Source organism: Anomaloglossus baeobatrachus, chromosome 5, assembly GCF_048569485.1.
Source record: "Anomaloglossus baeobatrachus isolate aAnoBae1 chromosome 5, aAnoBae1.hap1, whole genome shotgun sequence".
Taxonomy (NCBI): Eukaryota; Metazoa; Chordata; class Amphibia; order Anura; family Aromobatidae; genus Anomaloglossus; species Anomaloglossus baeobatrachus.
In genome coordinates, this window is record NC_134357.1 from 543,473,231 (window position 1) to 543,487,395 (window position 14,165).

The following is a 14,165-nucleotide window of genomic DNA, read 5'->3' on the forward strand; positions in this document are numbered from 1 at the left end:
CTTCCAGCATAACAAGGACCCGAAACACGCAGTCAGGGCAACTAAGGAGTGGTTCCGTAAGAAGCATCTCAAGGTCCTTATGTAGTCTAGCCAGTCTCCAGACCTGAACCCAATAGGACATTTTTGGAGAAAGCTGAAACTCAATGTTGCCAAGCAACAGCCCCGAAATCTGAAAGATCTGGAGAAGACCTGAAGGTAGAAGTGGGCAAAAATCTCTTCTGCAGTGTGTGCAAACCTGGTCATGAGCTACAGGAAACAACTGACCTCTGTAATTGCAAACAAAGGTTTCTGTACCAAATATTAAAGTTGTCCGGCCACAAAATATTTTTTTTGTTTAAGCTAATCTATGCTGAATTGTCATTTAAAACACCCCTATATTTTTTTTGTTTCTAACTTTTGTTCCTCTGGAATTTTCACTTTATTCCCTGCAGAAACTTTATTTACCTGCAGCTCAACCAAACATCACGTTTGACTGCCGAACTTCACAGTCAGAGCTGGCACTGCCCAGCCACGCCCTCTGTACACTCACTGGCTGTCAGTATTCTGCCCCAGAACCTGATAGTATTAATTTATCTATGTAATGGAAATTATATATAGCACATAATGTGAGTCTATAGATATATACACATATACTCACACACACATACACCCACCCACACCTAGAGTTATATAATATATTATATATAATCCCCCTACATGCATTCTCTTCTCTCCCACCTGCGCTGTCTCCTCTGCCACCCCAGCACTCCCCACTCTGTCTCTCACCCATGAACTCTCTTCTCTGCCCCTGCACTTTCTTCTCTGCCCCCCCCCACTTTGTATCTCCTCCATGCACTCTTCTCTCCCGTGCACTCTCCTCTCTGCCCACTCGCTGTATCTCACCCAAGCACGCTCTTCTCTCCCCCTGCACTTTCTTCTCTGCGCCCCTGCTCTCTCTAACCCATGCACTCTTCTCTCCTCCTGCACTTTCTTCTCTGCCCACCATGCTCTGTATCTCACCCATGCACTCTCTTCTCTCCCCCTGCACTTTCTTCTCTGCTCTCTCTCACCCATGCTCTCTTCTTCTCCCTGTGCTGTGATGAGCACAGCTTCCTTACAGCTGAATGATGTATAGCTCAGTGCTGTTGACCGCTGGTGTCAGATGACATCCCTGCTCTCTGCTCCTGACTGTACTCAATAACCAGGAGCGCCTGAGGCTTCGTTGCTCACAGAGTAAAGAGAGAGACAGCGCACGGGGGAGGGGGGAAACAGTTATTCGGGCCCCATACATCATAATGAGCTGAGAACATTGTCAGGCAAACAGCGCTGACTGTGTCTTCGACAGAGAGGGCAACCTTGTTTAACCAGGATCCCGGCACATACAGGACACAGATAGCAGTACACAGGGAGCAGAGGAGAGTACGGAGTGTGGGGAGGGGGCGGATGAGAGGGGGCAGGGGTTCATCGCACTGTACCTGGTCGGCAGCAGGGCGGCAACATGATGTCGGCTGTGATGCCTGTCAACAAGGTCCAGCACCTGTCGACGTGACATCACAGGAAGCAGCAAATTCCCGGCAGGAGCAGTTACATGACTGCTCTGAGCTGGGGAAGAGGGGCTAACAGCAGGGTGGGTAAGTAGTTGCTATCTACCTACAGTACTTGCTCCAATGAAGCCCAATAGTGAAATAACAAAAAATAAGCCAGATAACCCCTTTAAGTTTAATTTTTCTATTTTATCACATACTTGTTTAATCCAATAAAATGCAAATTAATTATTTAAAACTCATACAATGTGATTTTGTGTATTTTTTCTTGTATTCTGTCTGTCAAAGTTGAAGTTACAGACCTCTCCATTCTTGGTATGTGGGAAAACTTGCAAAATCGGCAATGTATCAAATATAGTGGAACCTCGTTTTATGAGTAACCCAGTTTGCAAGCATTTCGCTATACGAGCAAAGCTTGCTATAAATTTGTAACTCCGTTTACGAGCAAGCTTTGCCATACGAGCAAATACTCACCCCACACACTTCCGGTTTCGTACTTTAACTGCGCTCTGACCCGCTCTTGCAGTCCGCACAAACACGCACAAATACGCACAAACACACACGCACATATTATGCTCACCTTTCCTTCTGTTCCATCGCCGGCCTCCCTGTTCTTGTAGTTCGCTGGTACAGGATGTGTATCGGGTAACCATCGCGACGATGGAGGAACTTCCGCTGTCAGCTGCTACTCAAAGGCAGCGCTCTGGCCAATCAGAGGCAAGCCGCTCTTGCCTGTGATGTCAGCACTTTTGCAGCAGAAGGTCCGGCATCGGTCGGGATGGTTACCCGATACACATCCTGTACCGGCGAACTACAAGAACCATGAGGCTGGCAAGGGAATGGAAGGTAAGGTGAGCATAATATGTGTGTTTGTGCATGTGTGGAATGGCACACTAGGGGACCAGGATGGGACATTGAACAAGTTGTGGAACGAATTGTCTGAGCTTGCATTATTTCCTATGGGAAATTTTGCTTTGCTAGACGAGTAACTTGGTTTACAAGCACACTTGTTCTCGTAAACCAAGGTTCCACTGTATTTGTTTTCCCCACTGTAGACTGTGTATACATTACCTCATTTTGCACTTCCTTCCAGCTTATGTGAAATGTTGTGGACCTAGTCTGGTGGAAGGTTCTTCAGCTGCTCACTCAGGACATGCAGCCTCTGTGGAGGTGCCTGCAGCTTCCTCTCCTGCTTTGCACTGATCACATAGATCAGTGTGGAGCAAGAGGACAGCAGTTTTTTCAGTCATTGAGGACACTGTCTCCTCTGTATCAGGAAGCTGCATCCGGACTATAAAATGCACTCACTTAATAGCCAAATTTTTTTCCTTGTTAAAGGTGCGTCTTGGGTTAATCAGTATTTTGTGAGTTTTTGCCTCAGTATTTGTAAGCCAAAATCAGCAGTAGATAAATGCTGAAATGATAACTGTGTTTCTGTTATACTTTCCCTCTGACTATTCCTGTGGGACTTTTCATGTTTAAGAAAGTGGTATTTTTTGTTAAAACATTTCCCACATTCTGAACAGGAAAAAGCTTTCTCCCGTGAGTGTATTTTCTGGTGTTTAACAAGATTTGATTTATCTGCCCAACATTTCCCACATTCAGAACATGAAAAAGGTTTCTCCCCTGTGTGAGTTCTCTGGTGTTTAACAAGATATGATTTATCTAAAAAACATTTCCCACACTCTGAACATGAATATGGCTTCTCCCCTGTGTGAGTTCTCTGGTGTATAACAAGATATGATTTATCTGAAAAACACTTCCCACATGTTGAACATGAATGTGGCTTCTCCCCTGTGTGAGTTCTCTGATGTATAACAAGATATGATTTATCTGAAAAACACTTCCCACAGGCTGAACATGAATATGGCTTCTCACCTGTGTGAATTTTTTGATGTCTAACAAGAAGTGATTTATATGTGAAACATTTTCCACATTCTGAACACAAATATGGCTTCAACCCTGTATGAGTTCTCTGATGTCTAACAAGCAGTGATTTTTGTACAAAACATTTCCCACATTCTGAACATGAATATGGTTTCTCCCCTGTGTGGGTTCTCTGATGACTAACAAGAGTTGATTTCAGGTTAAAATTTTTCCCACATTCTGAACATGGATATAGTTTTTCCACAGTGTGATTTCCTTGATGTGTAGTAAGCTGTGATTTCTGTCCAAAATATTTTCCACATTCTGAATATGAATATAGCTTCTCACCTGTGTGAGTTCTCAGGTGTCTAACAAGACTTGATTTATCTGTCCAGCATTTACCACATTCTGAACATGAAAAAGGCTTCTCCCCTTTGTGAGTTCTCTGGTGTACAACAAGATGTGATTTTTTAACAAAATATTTTCCACATTCTGAACATGAAAAAGGCTTCTCTCCTCTGTGAATTCTTTGGTGTGAGACAAAATATGATTTATCTAAAAAACATTTCCCACATTCTGAACATGAATATGGCTTTTCATCTGTGTGTGTTCTCTGATGACTAACAAGAGTTGATTTCAAATTAAAACATTTCCCACATTCTGAACATGGATTTGGCTTTTCCCGAGTATGAATTCTCTCATGCCGAACAAGATTTGTTTTCCGATTAAAATATTTCTTACATTTGGAACAAGAAAATCTCTTCTCCTCTGTGTTAATTTTTTGATGTTTAACAAAAGATGTTTTGAGGAAAAAATTGTTTTCAAATTCTGAATGTGAAATTGGCTTCTTTATAGTTTGTAATAAGTCAGAAGATTGGTCCTGTTTCAAAAGATCAAATGATTGAAGTTTACTTTGAAGAGATGATGGGATATCTGAAGTAATGGCATTCACTTCAATTGTATTCTGTGTAATCTTAATGTCATCCAATTTAAAAATTGAAGAGGTGAGCTGTCCCTTTGATCTCCTGGTACAGTCATCTGCCAAAAATAAAATATCGCTGAAATGTAAATTAACATTTGTACTGAATTTCCATAGAAATAACAAATTATGTAGTAAAATTGAATTAGTCACTGAAGCGGGCTTTACACGCTACAATATATCTTACGATGTGTCGGCGGGGTCAAGTCGTAAGTGACGCACATCCGGCATCGTAAGTTATATTGTAGCGTGTGACAGCTACGTGCAATTGCGATTGAACGTTAAAACGTTCATCGCATGCACGTCGTTCAATTGCTAAAAATTGAACGTGAGGTTGTTCAATGTTCCCAAGGTAGCACACATCGCAGTGTGTGACACCCCGGGAACGATGAACAGATCTTACCTGCGTCCCGCGGCTCCCGCCGGCAATGTGGAAGGAAGGAGGTGGGCGGGATGTTTACGTCCCGCTCATCTCCGCCCCTCCGCTTCTATTGGCCGGCTGCCGCGTGACGTCGATGTGACGCCAAATGTCCCTCCCACTCCAGGAAGTGGACGTTCGCCGCCCACATCGAGGTCGTATGGAAGGGTAAGTACGTGTGACAGCAATTAATCGTTTGTGCAACACATTCAACAAATTGAAAATGCCGCACATACGATGGGGGCGGTTACAATCGCATTCGATATCGTATGCTTAATCGTAACGTGTAAAGCAGGCTTTACACAATGATAGTTCACAGACTAATAAAAGACCTCATGGCATGAACCAGTAGATCATGGTTCACCTGTTTTGTTCATTCGGTGTTCAAAATATTAGAACAAAAAGCCACCAAGAAATGTTATGTAGGCGGAAATGATACCAATAAAAACTTCTACTCATCCCACAAAAAACAAGCCCCCACTCAGGTGTCAAAATAGTCACTACTCCTATAGATTAAATCACTGGTGGAAATAATTTCCTAAGTCGAGTCACTTTATGGAGTTTTCTGCCATTCTAAAATAAAGCAATACAACAAATTCCCCCAGGGCACTGCTAAAGAGCCATCTCACAAGCAAAGAATAAAATGTACAATCCACTAGTGACAAGAAGAAAGTAAATACATGTAAAAAGGAAAAATAGCACTAAATTAGATTAGGAAAACTTTCTGAACCACCTATGTATGAAAATCACATGTATTTATTACTTCACCTAAGAGGTATAGCAATTATGATGTCCTCATAAATTATGCAATACCTAGAGTTGCTCTAACCCACCAAAATCCGGGACCAACGGATTACTGTCGTATTGAAAAAAAAAGTCCAGATCCGCTCCAGATTCTGGAGCCCATGTAAGTCTATGGGGACCAGAATCCGGAGATTAAAAACGTTTGTGGAGCGGATAGGGGGGTAGGAGCTCACGCGGTGTAGTCACCTGAGGCTGTGTCATGGCAGCAAACTCCTTCCGGGTGACACTTTTCCCTTCCGGAGCCTACAATTCAATATTCATTGTTTTGCCTGCCCACCGACGCGTGTAATTGGTTACAGTTATATGCGCCCCTACCCTGAGTGGCAGCGTGTCAGCTGACTGCTGTGGCACCCCTGACCTGGTTAGGCACCACTGAGTACTGCACTCAGGCTGAGTACAAAACAAGTAATCCCAAAGGCTGACTAGGGTGTGGACAAACACAGACACTTTGTAACCAGGTCACACACACAGCTTAGAGGGGACCCCTAGGCAGTCTCAGGGAGGGGGCGTAGCCATCGCATCCCAGCTAGTGGTGGGTAGTGGGACTGGAGCCGGAGAGTGCAGTGGCAGCAAGAGGAGAAGGAGGTGAGCAGCCGCGTCTGAGGTGTAGAGCAGAGGAGCAGGACACCGTCAGACCCTGCACCTGTAGTGGCTGCTGGCGGGGAGATTGGCTACCCAGGGGTGCTGCCTGAAATCCACCTAGTGAAGAGGTGGCTGAGTAAGGAGACTACTGGTAGACCAAGCCCGCACGGGGAAACAGGTCCATAGAGCAGGAACCCATTTACTCGGCCTGCTAAATCTGCTGTTGAGGGTACTGGATGTACCTCACCGAACCACACAGAGTCCGCAGCATCAGCAGCAACGAGGGGGCCCATAAGGAGGTTTGAGCCTGGAGCCATCTTAACCTTGGTCCACGCTGCCAGCAAACGGGCCAGAAAGGGGAGAACGGCAGTTGCGACTTCCCTGGGTGATTCCCGCAGTACTACAAGTAAGGAGTCACCGCAAACAAGAAGGGCCGGAGGGCTACCTGGTTCCACCTGGTTCATCATAGCACCGCCCGCGTTGACTCACAGCTACCATCTGAAAGTTAGTAAGAACCCTGAAAGACATTGCTGCCTGTGTGTGAGTTCTTCTGCGACCTGTGGTACTACACACTTACACCGGGCCCTGGGGCCAGCCTCACTCTCGGGAGGCTACCACAACTGACTGCATTTACCACCAGCGCCGGGCGTCCCTAAACTGCAGTGGCGGTCACCCCCTGACCGCAATTACCGAGAGTGGCGTCACGATTCCCATTGAAGTTAACCTGACCTGCCTGTTGTCAGAAGAATCCCATCACGTGAAGTCCCTGAAGACCCTGAAGCGACCTGAAGGTAATGGGGCTACACACTGCAACCAATCACAGGTGACAGGATGGCCGATGGGCGGGGAAAGCAGTGCAAGTGTCTGTGGGTCACTATGGTGAACGTGCATGTGATTGAGAAACACATGCATGTTCCTGTCAGATGTGTGCACGGCTGTTCCGGTGATGCAGCTTTTTTTTTTTCTATTATTTAAATAAATAATTAAAAAAAAACACGTGCGGTCCCCCCTAATTTTGATACCCAGTCAAGATAAAGCTGGCTGGGGGCTGGTATTCTCAGCCCGCAGCCGCCCCGTATTGCTGCATCTATTAGATGTGACAATCCCGGTGCTTTACCGGCTCTTCCCGTTGGCCTGGAGCGGTGCCAATCGGGGTAATAAGGGGTTAATAGCAGCACACAGCTGCTACTAAACCCTAGGTCAGTGATAGCACAGGCGTCTATGAGATACCTGCATCACACTAACCTGTAAATGAAAGTAAACACAGAGAAAACCTTTATTTGGAATAAAGTAAAAAAGACACACTCTCCTTTACCTCTTTAACCCCCAACACCCTGCAGGTCCGGCATAATCCACACGAGGTCCCACACCGCTTCAGCTCTGCTACATAATACAGCCAGCGGCCATAGAGCACGACCGCTGGCTGTGCAGACAATGACTGAGCTGCGATGATTGCACGGCAGACAGATACTGTGACAGGCTGGGGGCGTGTCTGCCTACGAGTGGATGGCTGGGGGGGGGCGAGGAAAACACGGAAAGCTGTGTGTATACGATGCACAGTACAGGAAATGAATGTGCGACTCGGAAGCACTGTGCCGCCATGACACCAAGTCTTGGTAAGAATGAAACGCCGTTTTATTTCTGTTTTTCTTTATTTTTCAATTATTTTCCCCAGTGCCGGATCCGGATTGTGCACTCGGAATCCGGATCTGAGTCTAGCACCCGGGCAACTTTGAAACCACGCAGATCCGGACTTTTACAGTCCGGATCCGCTCAGCCCTAATAATACCTCATTGTAACCAGAATATACCTGATGGAAAATTTTGCAGCAATTTTTCAAGAAAATTTACAAATCCTATACTTTACTGATCTATTCAGTTTTGAAAGGACTTTGCGGGACCTATATATCACAAAATCCTCAGAAGTGATTCCATTTTAAAAACTTCACCCCTTGAATTATTCTAAACTGCTGTTAGGACATTTGTTAACCCTTCAGGCGCTACACAGAAATTAAGGCAAAGTGGAATAAAAGGAAAAATAAAAAAATTACTTTTTTTTTCCACTATAATAATACTTTAGCTGCAAAATTTTCATTTTCACATGGAGTATTAAAAGAAAATGGACCCTAAAATTTATTACGCAAAAGCGGAGTGACAGGAGGCAGGGGCGGTGCTGATGGGGGCTGTGCTGGCAGCGCTGGAGTCTGTGCTGGCAGCAGTCGGGCTGTGCTGGTTGTGTGGAGCAGGCCAATGCGGCGGGTGTCCCAGATGCTCTGTTGGTAGTGTGAGCTTCAAAGAAATGGCACCCGGAATGGCACTTGTGCAGATTGGGCTCTCAGCTCAATGACAAGATCTTGAGCAGAGAGCTCCATCTGCGCACACGCCAACTCCAGGCGCCATCATTTGAAGCCAGAGCATCTGGGACACCCGCTGCGCGCCCTGCTCCATACAGGCACAGCCAGACAGCCACCCGCCCGCACAGAGAGGCAGTAAGGCACCGCCCGGGTTGACTCACAGCTACCATCTGAAAGTTAGTAAGAACCCTGAAAGACATTGCTGCCTGTGTGTGAGTTCTTCTGCGACCTGTGGTACTACACACTTTCACCGGGCCCTGGGGCCAGCCTCACTCTCGGGAGGCTACCACAACTGACTGCATTTACCACCAGCGCCAGGTGTCCCTAAACTGCAGTGGCGGTCACCCCCTGACCGCAATTACCGAGAGTGGCGTCACGATTCCCATTGAAGTTAACCTGACCTGCCTGTTGTCAGAAGAATCCCATCACGTGAAGTCCCTGAAGACCCTGAAGCGACCTGAAGGTAATGGGGCTACACACTGCAACCAATCACAGGTGACAGGATGGCCGATGGGCGGGGAAAGCAGTGCAAGTGTCTGTGAGTCACTATGGTGAACGTGCATGTGATTCAGAAACACATGCATGTTCCTGTCAGATGTGTGCACGGCTGTTCCGGTGATGCAGCTTTTTTTTTTTTTCTATTATTTAAATAAATAATTAAAAAAAAAAAAAAAAAACACGTGCGGTCCCCCCTAATTTTGATACCCAGTCAAGATAAAGCTGGCTGGGGGCTGGTATTCTCAGCCCGCAGCCGCCCCGTATTGCTGCATCTATTAGATGTGACAATCCCGGTGCTTTACCGGCTCTTCCCGTTGGCCTGGAGCGGTGCCAATCGGGGTAATAAGGGGTTAATAGCAGCACACAGCTGCTACTAAACCCTAGGTCAGTGATAGCACAGGCGTCTATGAGATACCTGCATCACACTAACCTGTAAATGAAAGTAAACACAGAGAAAACCCGATGCGGCGGGTGTCCCAGATGCTCTGTTGGTAGTGTGAGCTTCAAAGAAATGGCACCCGGAACGGCACTTGTGCAGATTGGGCTCTCAGCTCAATGACAAGATCTTGAGCAGAGAGCTCCATCTGCGCACACGCCAACTCCAGGCGCAATTATTTGAAGCCAGAGCATCTGGGACACCCGCTGCGCGCCCTGCTCCATACAGGCACAGCCAGCCAGCCACCCGCCCGCACAGAGAGGCAGTCAGGCGGTCGCCCGCACAGCCAGCTGACCGCACAGAGAGGCGCCCGCCCGCACAAAGAGGTTGCTGCACAGAGAGGTAGTCGGCCACACAGAGGCAGCCGGCTGCCTGCACAGAGAGCCGCCCATCCGCCCGCACAGAGAGGCAGCCGGCCGCCTGCATAGACAGCTGCCCGCACAGCCCCCGCGCAAGTTCTTCTCCTCCCGGTAAGCTATATTCAGATTATAAGATGTACCCCTCATTTTCCTCTCAAATTTTTAGGAGAAAAAGTGCGTCTTATAATCCGAAAAACATGGTATCTAGGGGTGTGTTGAGCACATTGAACCCATAGCTGCTTCACAGAACTTTTTAAAATTTGGATGTGAACTCAAACTTTACGTTTTTACCCCTCTAAAATGTTATTTTACCCCAGATTTGTAATTTTTACAAGGGGTAATAGGACAAAATGGACTGCTTAATTTGATACACAATTTTTCCCAAATGTTATGATACTCAATTACCCCATATCTAATTAAAAAAAACCTGTTCAGGCACTCAACAAGGTTCAGAAAGGAAAGAGCGCTATTTGATTTTTGGAATGCACATTTTCTACATTGTGTTGCAATTGCAAAGCCCCTTATGTACCAAATAATCAGAAACCCCGCCCACAAGTGACACTATTTGGCAAACTAACCCGTAAGGAATGCAACTAGGGGTGTGGTGAGCATTTTTTACCCACAAACTACATCACAAAATTTTATTAGAGTGGGCCGTGAAAACAAAAAACTTAAGGTTTTTCCATTAAACTTTTACTGTAGTCTCAGCGTTTTAATTCACACATGGGGTAATAGGAGAAAATAAGTCAAACTGTTGTGCAATTTTTCAGGGCTGTGGAGTCGGTAAGCCAAACCTACGACTCCGACTCCTCAATTTCCCTTGCACCGACTCCACGACTCAGACTCCGACTCCCACATATATTGCTTATATTTAAGTGAAAAATGTATTGTAGTACAATGTGAACATCAGACATTTAATCATTTTTATGATACAATAATCAAGATATTTAGATAGAACATAAAATATATTTATTGGAATACAACTTTAGAACACAAAAAAAATGTAATAAATTGTAAATTTGTAATACGCCATGTAATAGATTACATTATATATATATATATATATATATATATATATATATATATATATATAAAATAAAAAACACTATGTAATAAACTATGTAAGTGGCAAAAACAGTTTTCAACAAAAATATACTAAATAGCATTTGTGCAGTCTATGAATTTGTTGTAAGAAATAGAATTGCCTCCATCAGATCCTCCTTCGTAGATGACCTCAAATCTGACTTAATTAAAGTTAAGGCTAGAGAACAACCTCTCTACACTAACTTGGGCTGGAGGCAAAAGCCGTAACCACATGGGCAACATCTCTAACAATTTCCGGGTATAAAGGAATTGCCTCATGCAATTTTGATGAACGGTTGAATTTTTCTATTTCTTTGAGAGCAAGTGAAAAATTTTGCTGAAATATGGTCAATCTGCTGCTATAGGAGACGGAGTGAAATTTTTTTCCTTGCAGCAACGCTTTGCCTGCTCCAGGTCATCCAAATACTTGTCAAAAGTTAAACTCCTCGAGGGGCGTGTCCTGGCTATGGAGGAGTGAGGACGTGTTTGTCTCAGCTCCTGCCACCGGACTACATTACTGACAATTAAACCAGCCCAAGAGCCTGGAAGAAAAGGATATGCAGCGCAGGAGAAGGGAGAGCTCCCAGGGGCCCAGCAGAGGAGCGTCACGGACAGAGGAGAAGGGAATTAGAGGCTTCCTTACCGGGCCGAAGCAGAGGACAGCACTGCAGACATCTCCCAAGATGGAGAGGCAGGGGAAGCCCCAGCAGCAGCAGAGACAGAGAGAGGAAACCACCCGGGCAGCGGAGGAGAGGCAGCTGATAACCCCAGACAGCCAGTATACAAGGTCTCAGGTACAGGAGATCCCTGGAGCAGGGAGCATGGGTACAACCCCCACCATTGCTGATTGCAGACCTGCAGTGGGGAGGCCTCAGGAGGGGGGAGAGGTGCCCTTACCCCTGTCACAGAAGGAGGACAATAATAAATCTCAAGCAGAGGCTGTTAATGCTGCAAATGGGGAACAGGGCCCTGCTAGTGGAAATCTCCTATCTTCAGTGAGACACAGCCTGAGTCAAAGTGTGTATGATATGGAAATGCAAGCAGAGTTAGAGCCTGCCACAAGTACAATAAGATCACATGAACCAGGAGTGCTGACAGAACTTAATGAAATCCGGGCACACATCTCTTCTATGCCCACCAGAGAAGATATGGAGACATATATAGCAAGGCTGGAACAGGCATACCGCACAGAGCTGTCGGCCCTGAGGGGGGAGGTGGAAAGAGTGGACACTCAGAACCAAATACAGGCAGCTAAAATACAGAATATAGAAGACACCACTCAGGCACAAGGGGCCATTTTGGATCAACACTCCCGCCAAATACAATATATGGTGGAAGCAATGGACGATGCTGAAAACAGGGGCCGGAGAAACAATTTAAGGGTCCGGGGTTTACCAGAGTCTGTTGAACCTAAGGATCTCCAGAGAGCCCTCCAAGTGATGTTTAATGAGATCCTGGGTGAACCATCAAGCCAACCCCTGGAGCTAGACAGAGTGCATAGAGCGCTTGGCCCTAGACCTACACAGAATGACAGACCTCGAGATGTGATTTGTAGGGTCCACCGTTATGTCCTTAAAGAGGCCATCCTGTTTAAGTTGCGCAGTGGAGTTTCACCATCATACGAGGGGAGCCAAGTCCAGATTCTGCAGGACTTATCCCGTTTCACTTTACAAAGAAGGAGAGCACTGAAACCTCTCCTGGACATGCTCCGTTCGTATGAGTATAAATACAGCTGGGGATTTCCCTTCCGCCTGCAGGTCCGACACGCGGGAAGAATGCATGTTCTTAGGAACCCGACTGATATGCCATCGTTTGCTGCAGCCCTGGACATTCCGTTGGTGCCTATAGAGGAATGGCCGGTGTTTCCAATGGGGGTATGGGGTGCTGCCCCAGATGGTGATCGGATGCGTGGCCCTCGAAGAGGAAGACCAGTCTGATGTTTAAGGAGTTATTGGTTTATAAACAAAAATTCATTGGGTTGTTTCTCAATAGAATGTACCTCCCAGTTTTGCTATAATTTTTTTGCCAGGGGGATTAAGTCTTTCTGATTATGAGGGGGGGGGGGGTTCCCTCCCGCCTTCCTGGAAGAGGGGGCGGGGGGCACCCCCGTACTGTGTATAGCACATTATTCTCTCTAGACCTTGTGTCCTCACATTATATAGGGCTCTGGCTGACAAACTAAGTTGAATAATTGCTTATTGTTAGTCCGGGGCAGGGGGCTCCTTTGTAGAAAGTTCCCTCCCTGATTGGGATAACACGCCATAAAGGAGTGGCGTAGTCTCACCATCCCTAGGTTAGACAGTTTGGTATTCTCATACCTATACAGTTACTTTTAGTCTTTTTAGACCCGACGTTAGGGTCTTGTTGTGACCTTGCAGGTGGGAGGCACTCTGACCTCCTTGCCTTTGGTTTCTACTGCTTTGTTGGTAGTTTCTTTTGTATTCTCGACCTTCTTACCTCTTCTCTTTTATTTCCTCTTCTCTTTCCCTGCTCTTCCTATCCTACTTGCCTGCACATCTCTCTCTCCCTAATCCCCGAACCTATCCCTAGAGTCCCCACCGTTCCTCCGCATTGGAATGACGCAGATTAATTGGGGTTCACTAAATGTGAGGGGACTTAATGTCCCGCAAAAACGCTCCCAGATATTTTTTGACATGCACAAAAAAAGAGTCCATATACTATTGATCCAAGAAACACATTTTAAAACGGGCCACCTCCCCATCTTTAGAGACAGATATTACACTAACTGGGTCCACAGTTCCAACCCAGAGTCAAAATCCAAGGGAGTGTCCATAGGCATCCATAAGTCCCTAGTGCACACAGTTTTAGATACACGGGTGGACACGGAGGGAAGATTTATATTCCTGAAAATTAATGTTAACTCATCCATCTTTACCATTGTCAATTGGTATCTACCGAATAGAGATCCGGCGACGACCTGCTCCTCTCTCCTGTCATCACTGGATGAATTCGCAGAAGGGACCGTGATCGTAGGCGGTGATTTAAACTTCACTTTGGACCCTAAGGTAGACACAACGTCGGGACATAACTTTCTCTCAATAAGGAAACTAACGAAGGTTAAACGTTGTATACAGGAACTCAGATTAGTGGATGCATGGAGAACACTACACCCAGTAGACCGTGACTACACATATTTTTCCCCGGCTCACTCTTCGTACAGCCGCATAGACCTATTCCTTGTAAGTCAGAAGGCCCTGACATGGCAGATACAGGCCTCTATAGGCAGTATCTCTTGGTCAGATC

The 14,165-nt window shown here is 46.0% G+C and overlaps 1 protein-coding gene across 1 annotated transcript in view; it reads right to left on the minus strand.

Annotated features, from left to right (window-relative positions):
- Positions 1-2,374: 2,374 nt before the first annotated feature.
- The window catches only part of LOC142312224 (uncharacterized), a 93,788-nt gene continuing 81,997 nt past the window's right edge, over positions 2,375-14,165 (minus strand). Inside the window, 1 exon segment of the mRNA XM_075351134.1 lies at positions 2,375-4,103. Within this exon segment, the coding sequence (XP_075207249.1) occupies positions 2,878-4,103 (1,226 nt within the window). The 3' untranslated portion in view covers positions 2,375-2,877.